Source organism: Bison bison, unplaced genomic scaffold (assembly GCF_000754665.1).
Source record: "Bison bison bison isolate TAMUID 2011002044 unplaced genomic scaffold, Bison_UMD1.0 scf7180017862275, whole genome shotgun sequence".
Lineage (NCBI taxonomy): Eukaryota > Metazoa > Chordata > Mammalia > Artiodactyla > Bovidae > Bison > Bison bison.
The window spans coordinates 439,194-455,587 of NW_011492847.1; the positions used below are offsets into that span (position 1 = coordinate 439,194).

Sequence of the window (16,394 nt, forward strand, 5' to 3'; positions counted from 1 at the left end):
GCTAAGTCACTTCAGTCATGTCCGACTCTGTGCAACCCCATAGACGGCAGCCCACAAGGCTCCCCCGTTCCTGGGATTCTCCAGGCAAGAACACTGGAGTGGGTTGCCATTTCCTTCTCCAATGCATGAAAGTGAAAAGTGAAAGTGAAGTTGCTCAGTCATGTCCGACCCTCAGCAACCCCATGGACTGCAGCCTTCCAGGCTCCTCCATCCATGGGATTTTCTAGGCAAGAGTACTGGAGTGGGGTGCCATTGCCTTCTCCGTCCTATGCCACTAACTGTAATGAATTTGTGCTCTTTTGAGATCCTCATGGCAAATTTTGGACACCAAAAATTTCTCCTAATCTCACAATCCTTCTGAGCATCAACAAGTGCTTCCTGTTGCACCCCGGTCTGTTCCTCTCCCCAAAACCTGATTGGTGAGGCTTGTACTTAGTCATGTCCAACTCTTTGTGACCCCATGGACTGCAGCTCGCCAGGCTCCTCTGTCCATGGAGATTCTCCAGGTAAGAATACTGGAGTGGGTAGCCGTGCCCTCCTCCAGGGAATCTTCCCAACTCAGGTCTCCTGCATTGCAGGTGGATTCTTTACCATCTGAGCCACCAGGGAAGCCCAAGAATACTGGAGTGGGTAGCCTATTCCTTCTCCAGGGGAACTTCCCAACTCAGGAATCAAACTGAGGTCTCCTGCATTGCAGGCAGATTCTTTACCAGCTGAGCTAGCAGGGAAGCCCAGGTGAGGCTCAAGAAAGACTCAGTCACTGTGCTATAGGACATACAAGGTCTGTATTAGTGTCCTATTAGTGATATAACAAATTACCACAAATTTAGTAGCTTAAAACAATATGCATCGATTACAGAGGCCTGACATCCAAAATCAGCACCCATGTGCTAAAACCAAGGTGTCAGCAGGACTGTATTTCTCTTAGAACCTTGAGGAGAAAATCCACCCATCCCTTGCCTTTTTCCCGGCTTCTGGAGGCTGCCCCCTTTCCCTGGCTTGAGGCTGCATCACTGTCTTCTACTTCCACTGTCACATCCCCTCTTCTGACACTGACCCTCTTCCTCTCTTTCGTAAGGACCCTAGTGATTACATGGACACAAACAAATAATTCAGAATCATCTCTCCATCTCAAAATCATCACTGAATCTACAAAGCTCCTTTTGCCATATAAGGTAATATATTCACAAGTGTGGGGTATTCAGAGGTGGGTTTCTTTGGGGGTCATTAATCAGCTTACCCAAACTCCCTTTCCAGTCCTAAAATTCCATGAACCAGGGATTCCATTCTAGCTGAATAAGTCAGTATACACTTTGTGATTTACTTTTGTATTTTGTGATTTGCTTCTGCATCCCTCCCTGATTCCAGTGATTCTGTAAAATTTTACTGCCTTTGCTTATCTTTAATCCATCTGGCTATCATCTTCATGTTTTAACTGAGGTGTCCTGGACCAAATTAGAAGTTAAAGACCTCCAAATGTATTTGTTATTATTGTAGTATTTGATTATCTGCAGACTGCATAAAGACAACGTTTCTGCTGAGCTAGTTGTGAGGGGTAAATAGCTAACCAGCATGTTATGCTGAATATCCCAAAGGACAGCTCACTTTATATCTGTTTGTACAACAATTTATTATGCTAAATTTTAAGACTCTAAAGTTGGAGAGAAACACCCGAAGGCTATTACAAGAGAATGCCAATGTTTTGAGAGAAATGACAGAACACACTAAATTTGTAGGAATATATATGAGCACGTTGATGAGTCAATGTGAATTTATAATAATTCTGGCCTATGCAACTGGCTAATCTTCAAAGTATGGATTAAAGCTAATTATATCAGACATTGGTTGCCCATGACCAGCAATTTCCAGGAACTGATGGCTAAAGTTCATCAATGTTCCATCATCACATGAAGAATATCCAGAATTCAGAAATGCAAAGCCTACCAGCCTTTTGGTTCTCCCCTTTAAACCGCAAAAATTATCTTGATTGTACACTTACTTATTAACAAAACAGGATCAGCTGTCCCTGTCCACAACCTAACTTTACAGAAGAGGAATAACTACTAAAATGAGATCACAGGAAAATCGTCCAGGCCCCCAGAACTCACTCTTCATGCTCCTTCTCCTTACAAAGCACTGCATTATAGGAACTGGCTGATGACTGTGCTTTCCAAACCGGCAGCAACTTGAGAACAGGGACTGTGTCCTATTTACCAGTTCCCAAAGTACCTGGCACTCTAGTAGAGCAACTCAAATAAAGAGAGGGAAGTAAGGACAGAAGGGACGTAGGGAGGGGAGGAAAGGGTTTTAAGGAACATAGCGTGCCCAATAAAGTGCACTGATTCAATAAAGTGCAAACTTGTTATATCTCTTTTGAAAAAAAGATTTCAGAGAAGTAGTAAAGAGTAGCAGCTAAAAGCTCTAGGGTGCCACTGCCTGGGTTCAAAACATTCAGACTATTTGCCTCTGTGTGCGTCCCTTTCCTCCTGTGTACTATAGGAGTGATAATAAAGCCTTTTCAGAGGATTACTGTGACATTTAAGGGAGATAATTCATGTAAAGAGCATTTTATACAAAGTACTTTAGACCAATGCCTGGCACACCTAAGTCCTTAATGAATGTAACCTGCAATTATAATACCCCACTGAGACATATTTTTGTGATATAAATGCTCATCTGTATTGTTCAAATAAATGCACATTTTTAATGATCATTTATATAAAAAGAAAGGGATATTTTCACATTAAAACAAATGTTGATTTGTCAGCATCTTCTAAACTGGTTTTCTAATTTTTACCTTGAAATCCCAATAAATATCAATATGGTACAATAAAAGCCAGAAATTCTTTGTACTTGCAATTACATGCAAAAGCTAGAGAAATTATATCATCAATATAGACTGAGGTCAATAATTGTGACCACTGGACTCGTTGATCACTTGGTCGTGGCTATTATTCAAATTATTATAATAGTGTCAAATTTCAAAAGGCCACATTTAACTCTTCTATACATACTATTAAGGCAAAAAAGTACTGTTTCCTTAACTGGAAGATACAACAAATGTCACTGACAAGTCAAGGTAATCTTCTCAATTATCTTGAAGATAATTTAAGAAAAAGTTAAACACTTTTTGCTATTTTCCTCTCTCAAGCATAAAAACAATAAAGTCTTTTGTGTAACTTTATATAATAAAAACTAAGGCCTCCATCACTAGTTAAAAACAGACCCAGGCACAGTTCCAAAAAGGTGGAACAATACACTTAAATGAAACAACTGATCTTCAGAGCCTTTTAATCAACCAAGAAAGAATAAAAACAAATAAAAGTGCACATAGAAGCTATTCATAAATTCCATGTAAAATAGTTAAATTTAGTAAAAGAGCAATTTTTAAAAACTATGAATTTTAAGCCTCTTTTACAATTGTTGCTATTGTTCAGTCACCAGGCTTTCCTGTCCTTCACTATTTCCCAGAGTTTGCTCAAATTCTTGTCCATTGAGTCGGTGATGCTATCTAACCACTTCATCCTTTGCAGGCCCCTTCTCCTTTCACCTTCGATCTTTCCCAGCATCAGAGTCTTTTCCAAAGAGTGAGCTCTCTGCATCAGGTGGCCAAAGTAACACACGATGATATAAGTCCCATTCTTAGAGTTTTTCTGCAACTTCAAATTAGATGTCAGACATCACATGTGCTAAAGGGAACAACATGAGTTCCCATGATCAAGGGCCATGGGGACAATACGTCCTGATCACAGAGTATCACAACAGTTATTGACTTTTACAGAGTGTAAACCATTCACTACATGGATCCTACCACAACGTTTAAATAAACTACATTTCCCTGCTTGCATTACGGAAACATCCGGATTTAGTTTAGCAATAAAACATGATGAAGAGCCAAGTATCCCAACTCAGTACCAAGACAAAGAAACTACAGAGACAACTGGGCCCCGTTCTGAAGTATTTAGTGTGTTTTCTCCACTTTGCAGCCTCTTATTGCAAATACTGAAAAGGATCTCCAGATTTTAAAAAATCTTTTTACAACCTTCAACTATTTGGTTATATGTTTTGTGAGACACTATGAAATTAAAAGATGCTTACTCCTTGGAAGGAAAGTTATGACCAACCTAGATAGCATATTGAAAAGCAGAGATATTACCTTGCCAACAAAGGTCTGTCTAGTCCAGGCTATGGTTTTTCCAGTGGTCATGTACGGATATTAGAATTGGACTGTGAAGAAAGCTGAGCACCGAAGAATTGATGCTTTTGAACTGTGGTGGTGGAGAAGACTCTTGAGAGTCCCTTGAACTGCAAGGAGATCCAACCAGTCCATCCTAAAGGAGATCAGTCCTGGGTGTTCATTGGAAGGACTGATGTTGAAGCTGAAACTCCAATACTTTGGCCACCTCCTGCGAAGAGCTGACTCATTGGAAAAGACTCTGATGCTGGGAGGGATTGGGGGCAGGAGGAGAAGGGGACGACAGAGGATGAGATGGCTGGATGGCATCACCGACTCGATGGACATGAGTTTGCGTAAACTCCCGGAGCTGGTGATGGACAGGGAGGCCTGGCGTGCTGTGAATCACGGGGTCGCAAAGAGTCGGACACGACTAAGCGACTGAACTGAACTGACTGATGCAAAATTTATTCTCATACCCAAGATGTTCAAAGGGTTAATATCCTTTCTTTTACTGTTTCATATTTTAAAATTGAACTTTACACAGAACAATGTATGCTGATAGCATTTTGAAATTCTGCCTTCCCAATAACATCATTGCACAATTTTCCTAAATGTATCATTCTCAGCTCCTAGGTGGCTGACAAATTAACTCAGGAAAAGATATATAACAAAGGGAAAATAAAAAGCCTACTTATTCTTCCTGTTTTTAACCATAAATATCTATAAATCAATAAAAGTTTAAGAGTTAAAATTGACTTTCAAGTCTCTCTAATACAATGCTTCCTAAGGCAGGACGCTTTTAGAGTAACAACAATTACATGTACACTGTGTTCTGTCACAAAACAGACTGGGAATTTCACTACAGATGTAACAGAATCCCTGCTAGGAGGTACGCCCAAAGAACCTTTGTATTTTATGTTTGCATGTAGCAATGCTCCATTCTGAGGAAGGTTCATGGAGGTAATAAAAAGATTTGCTATTATTTTCAATATTTTTAATTAAATGTTTGTTTATTTTATTTAATTAAATATTTTAATTAATTTTAACCTTTGAAAAATATGACAGGATCTGGAAAGACAGGGTTCTTTGGTTTATCACATTCTGACCAGAACTTCTGATTGACAGCTACAGGTCACCTATTAAAAGCACAAGGAAAACTTATTTTTTTAAAAGAAATAATTTTAGTAAATGCAATTTGAAGTAAAATCTTATAAAATACGAAGCAGACTAAATGTCACACACAGTATCCTTCCTGGTGAAAAGGCTGGGACCAGCTGTGCGGGGTCAGTACATCCATCAAAAGAGAAGCATGGAAACAAAGTGGAAAAAAAAATCTGCCCAGCAATGCAGCTGTCATCCACAAAAACTGATTAATGAGAAAGGTTGTGGAGTCGATGTTTAGGCAAGTCTTCTTAGCAAAAGGATAGAAACCCAACTTTTTGAAACTGTGAGTCCTTTTCAGAAGTAATGGTTCAGATAAACCCACTCACAATTCTCAATGAAAAAGAAAATTCTAATTTCCTCGAACTTTCCAACTGCCAGAATTGGAGAACACTAAGTACTTTTCTCTTTTTTTTTTGAATGTGAATAAAGGCTGAACTCTGATCTGAATCTGGTATTCATCCACGGCTTCCCCTTCTTCAGGAAAAAATAATGAATGTTAAAGGGCTTACAAGAGTGTCCCAGGGGCAGTTTTCCTGTTACAGAACAACAGAACCTGTTCTACGAGTATGAGTGAAGAAACGTTGGACAGGACGCTATGGCCACATGCACCATGTGTTTAGGTGGCCCGTGACACCGGGGCCACCCCAAAATAACAAGAAGCCATCCAAACAGGACCAGGTCAGATGACCGGTGTGAATGTCAGTGCAGAAACTGTCCCAACACTTCCTTTTCCACTCCAATGAGATTATTATAAATTGTGCCCAAATCTGCCTTTTCCTTCACTGAACCAAATCCAGTGCAGTCAAGAACAGCAGCTGTATGACTACTGACATGGTTTCTATTTCAAAATAACTACTAAGACTATGAAGAATGATATTGGGGGGAAAACTGAAATTCTATTTGCAGATAAAGTTCTAGAATATATATGCTTGCACACTGGAGAGAAATAGTGAAAATTATACATAATTTCTTATTTCTGACTGAATAATTTTAATGATGCTGAGTGACTCTTGAAATGCAATGGCTAGTAAACAGCATGAAATGGAAAATATTAACAAGATACTGAAGAATTTGAACATGAAATGACAAGAGGGTTTCTATTTACTTCTCCTCTGCCATGTTTACATGAACCTCATTGACAAAAATCAGCTCAAATCTCTATAATAATTAATAATAGACCTAGAAGCCAAACATCACTCTGATGGTCAGAGGCACTGGTTTCCATCAATAGCGAGAGTTTCTCCCCTTGACCACTGGAATGCCTGTGATCATCATTTCCAAGGAATGAGTCCTAGAACAGCATGGCTGGCAGGGGCTTTATAAACACCTACATCACAGCCTTTAACAGAGTCTTCTGTTCTTTCCACTATATCAATACGCTGTGGACAGCACGCAGTCAGAGGCAATCTAATCAACAGTCAAGAGTCTGGAAGGATGATGGCCCTTTTCTAGGACACCTTTGATCTGAGAGATTCCTAGAAATTTTATACAACAGGTTGACCAGAGATATAAGAGAATGCACACACACTGGTTTTCCTCTCTTCTACCAAAAGTTTCACTCATTTGACTAATTACACAAATAATTCCCATCACCCATCCTCCTGTCACCATGTTTTATAAGAAGGCAGGCTCAGTGCACAAAAACACAGCATATTCTTTCAGAACACCAGAAGCACTGGCTAATTCATCACCAAAGAGCGCCAGTGGAAACTGTGAAATAATGATCAAGGCTCCTGCTGTTCTTCATCATTTCAACCAGTGGCTGAACTGAAAACATAATAGGGTTGTAAGTGTCAATTCAGAATATCTCAACACCTTTTAACTAAGTTCTCCTTAAATGTCAACTCCACATGGGTCAGGAATTTTGATCTTTGTATCCGCTGGTGTATTCTCAGAACCTACAACAGTGCCTGGCACCAAGTACTGTGTAATTATTCACACAGTGAAATGGTCACTGACATGAATAGTCACGGCTAATAAGAAAGTAATGCAAAGCTGGCAAGAAACTCATAAAAAATATCTATTTCCTTCCTCAACTGCTACACTGGATCTTTTTATCTGGCCTAACCTCTGTTCTCTTCAGAAGCACATATCTTTATTACTTAACAAATCTGCATGTCTTAGATTTTCCTGCGCCCCAAAATATAACAAATCCAAGATAGCTGAACTTTATTTAGACTGCATTTAATCCATGAAAAACGGGAAAATCCAGTTAGATCAACAAAATATTTCATCTTCAAGTATCTTCAGAGAATAGATTTCCTAGCAAAAATAACATACATTTAAACTTACAGTCATGTCACACAAGACTGTAAAACACTATTAAACTGTAAATACCATTGGCAGCTAGATATGTTTAGACAGAAGATGAAAAAAATAATTAAATATTTATTTTTTAAAACCTGCAAAAAAGTTTCATGTTATGAGTAGGACAAAAGGTTTAAAATATTCCCTTGACAGCTATCTGCTCTTGTCCTTTGCCTTCCTGCCCTCCTCCTGCTCCACTCTTCTTAGCATACTGGTACATTAAATGGAATTCATTCACTCGTTCATTTGCTGATCAATTTGTTCTCTATCTATAAACTTTTGAGAGTGGGAAATGAGCTTCTGCATTCTTGTATTCTCAGCACCTAGAAGTAAATTTCTATCAGCAAATTATTTATAGAAAGACAGAGTTGAACATTAATAGGAAAGCCATATATAACATCAGTTAGCCAATCAAAGTTGACAAATTTTAAAGCAATAATGTTTTATACAAAGAAAATCAAGCAGTGATTAATTAATTGCAAAAAGAAAAAAAAATATGTCTTTCTAAGGATTATTTGTTGGAAACACTACCTCAACTTTATAATGAAAAGCTTGTATTGACCCAAAGACTGGAAAACGAAGAGAAAAAAATGTCTGTGCTCTTGTATCATAAGATTTTTATAATAAAATGCTTTCAGAGATCAAGCATAAATTAGGTATCTGGGTGCCCAGGAAGCAACAATATCCTGGCCAGTAAAGATGGCTACGTCAGTGAACTTCCAGGACATTCTGAAACGAGCTCTTTTCATGAAATGTCATGTGCTTCATTATATAACCTCAGGTCTCTGTGAGCATGTTATGACTATGGCCAAAGTAAAGGAAAACAGGAATGTCTCTAAATCAATCATGGGCCGTGAAGCCAGACAGACTGTATGACAGATGCAATTTTTCTTGGCACCACTTGGGCATAACTAATTGATGACAATCGTATGTCCACACTGGCACATTTCCATGAGGAATGTGTGAGAATATGTCACCACATCTGGATGTGAGGCATGCCGGGGTCCTGAGGCACAAAGATCTACTAACAGCAGAGGCCCAGCAGCTGTGCTCAATGAACACCGTGGGAGCTCCAGAGTGATGAAAGGACCAAATTACCGCCAACTGTAAATACAGATTTATTTCATTAAAATACGAGGTAACCGCTGCAGCCATCTCTTGTTCAAACAGACATGTGCCTCTTAAGAAAAAGCCAACATCTAACTTCGTAAAGAAAATCTGCATTTCTGCTACAGAAAGATGATGATGCACATAAAGCACAATCAACAAAGTTGCTATGATTCCCTTTAAAATTAAAAAAAATATAAAAAAACTCCCGTGGAAGCCAGAAAGGAAAAATATGATAATCTACTGTCATGTTAGCAAGAATAGCTCTCTTTCATTTAATACAAATATGAGACTTACATAACTTACTACAAAGCCCATGTTGAAAATTCATTATAGTAAAAAAAGAAAAAATTTGAACATATTAATATATAATTCCATCTTTAATATGAAACAGAGTAATCAATATAAGTGGCTAACTCTTCCTAACTCACAAGTAGAAATTAGGCTGACAAATAATATCATTCACATAATAAATTATTAGCATTTACTATTAACAAATTATTATAAAAATTGATGATTATACACAACGATTAAAAACGCTCATGAAAAGCCTGATGTCCTGGTCACAAAACTACTTCTTCTTGGGGGGTGCTGTGCCATGGGAGGCTGTGCCATGTGGCTTGCAGGATTAGCTCCCCAACCAAGGATCAAATTCGGGTCCCCTGCAGTGGAAGTATAGATTCCTAACCACTGGACTGCCAGGCAAGTCCCAAAATTATTTCAATTAAAAAAAAAATTATGACTGAGAAACTATTCATACATGTTTAACTAAATACCTGCCAGAAATCTTAAGTCAAATAGTTACTTTTTCAATGCAGTGTGACAGAAATCCTCCTAAAATAGCACTTTATATTATGTCTTCATGGATAAAATTCAAATTTTAAATGAGGTCAGAAGCTAAAATTTCCTTTGTCTTATCCCTTTTCTTTATCCCTGATTTTTTTTTCCCATCTCTCTTAATTCCTTCCCTTTCACATCCTGCCTTCTGTCAAGCTTCCCATCCTTGCACCCACAACCTGGGCTGACCAGTGGGTAACAAGAGAGGTTATGTCGAATTAATCATTCCTTTCCCTAAGAATAACTAAGACATTAAAGCCATCTTTCTGTTTTATTATGATTGCCACTCATCTCCTAAACATGTGGTGACAGAAGGCATCGCTAATACATTTTACATTTTTACATGTGGATCAAATAAAGAGAAAAAATTTCTTTTTAGGAAAATCATAAAAGATTCTGTAACACATCCTTTCCACTTGTAGGTCTGCAAATGCTTTAAGTGGCAAAGACTACTAAAAGGGAAGCCCCATTTAATACACTCTATGAAAAGAAGAATAAGCTACCAAAATGAGACCTCTCATGTGAAAATTAAAAAACAAAGACGATGCCTTTTCTCATCTTCTATCAATTCATCTCAGACTTTACTAAACATGGAAGCCATCTACATGACAGAAATGCTGGACCTATCGTAAAATAGTATTTTAATTCTGTGTATTCAAAAAGCACAGGCTCACTATAGATCCCAGGAAGGTGGAGAGTGAGAAAAAGATTGAGAGAAGGAAAAAAGGGTGGGAAGAAAGAAAGAAAATGCAGCTGACGTTAAAACTTTTTAGATAACCCTTTGATTTAATCACCTAAGACTGTTCTACTGCTGTTCATAGAGGCAACATTCGAGCTAAAGATTCGGACTCTGCATCGAGTCTGCACAGATAGTCTGATTAATTCTAGGCCCTCTGTTTGGCTCACTTTTTTATCATCTTCCTCCAGGCAAAAGTGTAAGATTGATATCTCAAAGGAATTTTATTAACAGACATAAATAATTTTGTCAATATGCAATGACATCTTGGTAAATGAACCAATCTTATTTAACAATGGAGTTATCCTGTTGCTCTGACTTCCTTGTCAGTGAAACTGCTAGTGAACCAGTCTCCCCACACAACACGCAGCAGCTATGCTCCCAGGGACAACTCCAGCCGGCCCCTTCACTGCCTCCAGACAGCAGAGTTCCAGAAGGCGGACCCAAAGGTACACAGGACAGACATGAAGCACTGCAAGGGCTCACCACCCTGACCCCATTTTCACATACCACAAACCCTTTATCCAAGGTCGGGGGAATAATCTAGAAATGCAGAGTCCTTGACTTCACATTCTGCTTAATAACCATCCACCCAAGAGCAGAATCCAGGGCCCAAGTAGCACATAGCAGTAACAGGAGCTGTTCTAATTCACAGTCCAAAAAGTGTATGGCTTTATTATCTATCTTATACACAGAAAAAGAAAGTTTTCTGCAGTCTTTTCTAGCCTGAGTGTGAGAGCTAAATCCATCAGCCAGTCACGGGTTCACCACTCGGGCTCACACCCTTCGGAGACCCCCTGTTTGAGATGTTCTCCTTCTGTGTGAACAACAGAAACCCAAAAGACACAGCTTGATGGGACTCAGATGCCTTGATGACCTCCTTCCCCAAGTCAAACCACAGAGAAACCAGGATCCATTTTTCCCTATTGATAAGTATCCTGGAATGCAGTACCATAAGAATTTCCGTTTCTAAAATGAGACTATATTGAAGTTGGATGCTATTAGAGACAGTGAAAACTAGGAAGTAAGACTAAGGCTAGAACAGGGTCTTTCACAACTTCTCTACCTAGTACCACAGGTAAAACCCCACTTGAAGAAACAGGCACCTGAAAGAAGCCATCGCTCTTCCTTTCCTTTCACACATGCACGGCAAGCACTTACCTGACTTTTTTGCCTTGTTCAGAGAGCATCTTCACCAAATCAGCAATGGGGTACTGAGCTTTGGCTGCACAGAGCCCGTAGCCTACAGGAGCATTGAGAATACAGAAGAATGTGGTTTTATTTCAAATTGTATGAACTACAACTTCTCTCTTGATTGAAACATATTTTTATGCCAAAAAGGGCAATCAGGTAACAGGACTAGAAGTGAAAACAAATAACTGACAAATATGGACTTTAAAAAATACTGGCCTAAATTTCAAATTCAAAATCTCATGGTCCCTCCTCAGTCCCCTACGGTGTCTAACAGTGCTGGGCACTCCCTCCCACATCACACACACATGCACAGTGCATACACTCTCGCCCGCTCTCACGTAAATGTTTTCAAACTGTCACCCTACTGGGCTTTGAGATCACTGCCGTCCCTACTTTCTTCCTCGATTTCCTTGAACAGATCTTTTCCTTCTGTACTCCCGCTCTTAAATCCCGAGTCTCCCCAGGGCTTTAACTTTGCGCCTCACTCTCTCCCTGGAAAACCTCAGCCCATCCCACAGCTTCAATAATCTCCTGAAAGTTACAAAGTAGTCAGTCAGTCACGTCCAACTGTTTGCAACTCCATGGACTGTAGCCCGCCAGGTTCCCCTGACCATGGAATTCTCCAGCCAAGAATACTGGAGCAGGTAGCCATGCCCTTTAGGGGATCTTCTCGACCCAGGGATCGAACCCAGGTCTCCTGCATTGCAGGCAGATTCTTTACTGTCTGAGATACCAGGGAAGCCCGAACAACTGCCTGACAGCTCCCAATCTGCCTCCACGCTCCAGCCAACACTGAGCTCCAGTTCAGCCTGTCTACTGTCCCAGCTACACTGCAAACTTAATGTTTCCAAATAAGAACTTAAGATTTTTCCCCCTCTTCCAAAAAAAAAAAAAGTGCTCCATAGTTCTGATGTTCTTTCAAGTATGACCAAAAACATCAATCATTTCCCTTTTCCTTCAACCCCTGTGTTCTGTCCCTCCACCCTTTCCAGTGAATCTCATTATCTATCCCCACTTTCCTACCCTCATTTTTTCAAAGACCGATCTCTGCTCGAGGTATTCCCCCTACCTCCCCCACCCCAATACCATCCACCCTCTGGAGTCCAACACAAATCCTGACTTCCCAACAATCCTTAGGTTCCCCATGATAGAAACGTGCCTACACTGTCCAGTGCAGCTCTTATCATAACCCATCTTGCATTATTTACTGATCTGACTTCTCCACTAGATGGAAAATGCCTAAAAGGAAGAGAGTATGTCCTTTACTCTCCACTTGCACACCCCAGGACAATGCTTCTCAACAGGTAACACCAATGCACTCTGGCTGGGACAACCCATGCTGCAGGAAGGTCCGAGGCTTATAGCATATTTGGTTTACCTGCTCGCACACACGCTAGCTGACAGTAGCAGCTGCATCTTTGAGAAGCCAAATCCCCAAATCCATGTGTTTCAAATACTGAGAGAAAAATAATGCTGCCCCCACTTGAGAAGACTGTCACCTGAAGTTTCAATTCTGCTAATGTTTGTTGTTTACAGCATCTGCCTCCAGTGCCGGAGACCCGGGTTCGATCACTGGGTCGGGAAGATATCCTTCCTGGAGAAGGAAATGGTAACCCACTCCAGTATTCTTGCCTGGAGAATCCCACAGATGGAGAAGCCTGGTAGGCTACAGTCCATGGGATCACAAAGAGTAGGACACGACTGAGCGACTTCACTTTCTTTCACTTTCACATAGTCAACCAAAAAACTACCCACATGACAAAATCAATTGATTTCTTTATAGAAAACTTCTATGATAGCATGATAGAGTTAAAATTCTAATCTGAAATCAAAGTACTTATTGCCTGTAATAAATGCAATGGCATTCTTTGATAAGTAAAGAAGTACTGGGCTAAGCCTCAGGAAATTGAAGCTTGGGGAGACGAACTGACTTGGGCCACATGTCAATTATTAGAGGCAAAATGAAAAACAGAAGTAAGGTGTTTTGACTTCTAGACCAAGTCCTTTCTACTGGACTTGTTACCTCATCTTGTTGGAAATCACATGATTTTCAATGATTTTTTTAAATATTTACTTTTAGAAAGAAAGATATTAACATTTACCAACCTTTACTGAGTGAGTTGAACACTTTCATATACTATCTAATCCTGACATAGGCCCAAAATTTATCAATGAGAAAAAAAATAACCAAGACTCAACGATGATTTAAACATTTTGTACTGAATCACAGAAAAACACAGGTAGAATCTACTACCTCAATTTATAAAATCTCTATATGATTCCCAAACTATTAACCTAAGCCAAGAATTCCAGAACTATTCACTTAGTAATCACAGGGTTGCTTCTAAATTTCCATTATATTTTCAAAAATGAGTAAGTTCCAATTTGATTTTTCCTATTACAAGAAATTACTTTAAGTGATTACAGGTTGTTTGCTTTCAGGTTTTGGTTTTTTACCTGGAGTAATAATAATGCTATTAGCTTCTCGAATCATGTCAATTGCATTGTCAAGGTTGATTTCTGTATGCGTGCCAGAAATTTCCATGGGTTTTCCACCAGCTGTTGAAGTGGTACCATAGCCTCCAAGAATCACATTAGCCAGGGAGCGATTCATTGCCTGGAGAGCAAAATTATCAGCTGTGAAAATTTAATCCACATAAATTTTCTGTGAATACGATAGTCAGAGTCAATTAAAGACGTTTACTTGATCACCTAAAACATTTTAACCAAATAAATTTGATCGAGTGTCTGAAAATTATTTCAAAAACTTAAATGATAAAAAGACATCTGGGAAATCACATCATTGTTTTCTACAAAATCAACTTCACACTGATATATTTTCCACAAAAATAAAATTTTAGAAAGGCATTTAATGGAAAATTACCAGTGACTTTAACATATATATTTAAAAAGTGCTAGTTGCTCAGTCATGTCCAACTCTTAGCAACGACATGAACTGTAGCCCATCAGGCTCCTCTGCCCATGGAATTCTCCAGGCAAGAATACTGGAGTGGGTAGCCATTCCCTTCTCCATGGCATCTTCCTGACCCAGGTATCAAACCTGGGTCTCTGTCATTGTAGGCAGATTCTTTACCATCTGAGCCACCAGAGAAGGCCTAAAAACTCTGATCTAGTCATTCTTATCTGTCTACTGACTAAGCAAGTTCTATCTCCATATTGGCATGTATTTCACCTGAGTAAAAGAGAATGAAGGCTATAGAAATTTTACAAGGTGACTCTACCTACCAATATCTCAGGTGAACTCTGCTACAAGTTCAAGCTGTCAAGAGGCAACAGGGAAGAATCAAAGGATAGAGACCCCTATCATTTAGAAGTCTGCTGCCCTCTGCCGTCAAGAAAAAAAAGTGAAGGAGTTGACACTTTTCAAAGCACCTACAGCTCCAAGAAGCAAGAACAGAAGTGACTGGATTCATCATTAGCCTTTTTAAACAGTTCACTTCCAAAAGGTAAATGAGTAAGTTTATACCCTGCTTCACTAAAATTTATACCCACCTTTTAACTAGTAAAACCATCTAAGGAAAAAGTAAGCAGGAGGCATTTATTGGATGCTCATTTACAATCATCCAACCTGGAGTGCTGCGGTTCATGGGATTGCAAAGAGTCGGACACAACTGAGCGACTGAACTGAACAATGTACCATACAAACACACCTGGACCATGTGACAATAACGGATTTGAAAACTGTCTGCAGATCTCGAGAGGTGTGGTGGTAAAAAAAAATAATGACAGAAATAAAAGACCAGAAGCTGGATGTTTTTAGTAATCAAAAGCATTTTCAGAACACTATACATGATCAAAGTAGTCATCCTAAATGATCAAAACTGATATCATTTCATAAAAAAATTCCAAACAATTAAACCTTATTTTAAGGGTTTGAATAAACATATCATTGATCCATCATTTATACTATTTTAAAGCTATACAAGTGTCAAACTATACTTTTTAAAAAAAGACAATCCTTTATTATTAAAGAGCAAAAAGCACCTGGAGACTTTCAGTGATAAGTAATACGTCAGAGGGGAAAAAAAAAAAAAAACTCATCTAAAGATAGGCCAGCCTGCTACCACCTTAGGAGAGAGATTTACATAAACTGCTGAAGTGGGACAGAGTGAAGGCAGGAAAAGAGAAGAGGAGAGGAGAGCCTCACTTATGTTTCAAAGATGTGGATCAAAAAGTCAGAATTTTTAAGTTGTTCCTTTGACCTAACCTCATTTATCAGACATTCACATTTACAGAGCCCAGAGTCTGGTAAATTTGTCTAAGACTATTACATATAAAATAAAGCTTAGAATATGCTTATGCATATTACTAACAGATAAGAGGATCAGAGAAAAATTAAAGTGATGCTTTTAAGTTCTTCATCCTAATCCAACATGAAGTTTCAAATTCTTAACACAACCTCCTCTACTTAAATCCAAGGTTGAATGAAAATCCAAACAGCCATATCTGAAACTTCCCAAACATTCAACATCTGCTGATTCTTACAAATCCTTTCCAGTTTTGAATCACAGGATTTTGAAACTAAATTACTAGAAATGTGTTCTATCAATTTTTGCCCTTAAAAATGGTTTCAAAGAACAATTTCAAACACTAAAATATCTCTGCTATAATTTTCTTTTAGTGAAATGTACAAAAAGGCTCTATCACCTCCATCACATAGCCCTATAAACAGACAGATGACAGAGGAATAGGATGTAGAAGAATATGACCAATTTACTCTCACTTGGCTTAAAAGGAGCCCTTCTTTTCTTCCTATAAAGCTGAATAGAGGAGAAGGAAAGAATTTCTGAGAATATTTAATTAGTGTGTACCCACTTCCGATGGTATCTTACAAGAAAAAATAGGGAACCA

The 16,394-nt window shown here is 38.9% G+C and overlaps 1 protein-coding gene across 3 annotated transcripts in view; it reads right to left on the reverse strand.

Moving 5' to 3' along the window:
- Positions 1-16,394, reverse strand: part of NNT (nicotinamide nucleotide transhydrogenase) — a 98,731-nt gene that overhangs the window by 11,311 nt on the left and 71,026 nt on the right. For all 3 annotated transcript variants that reach the window (XM_010832786.1, XM_010832784.1, XM_010832785.1), the window contains exons 18-19: positions 13,980-14,139; positions 11,490-11,571 (exon numbers count right to left, since the gene is read on the reverse strand). In XM_010832786.1, the coding sequence (XP_010831088.1) occupies positions 11,490-11,571; positions 13,980-14,139 (242 nt within the window). The remainder of the gene's footprint in view (positions 1-11,489; positions 11,572-13,979; positions 14,140-16,394) is intronic.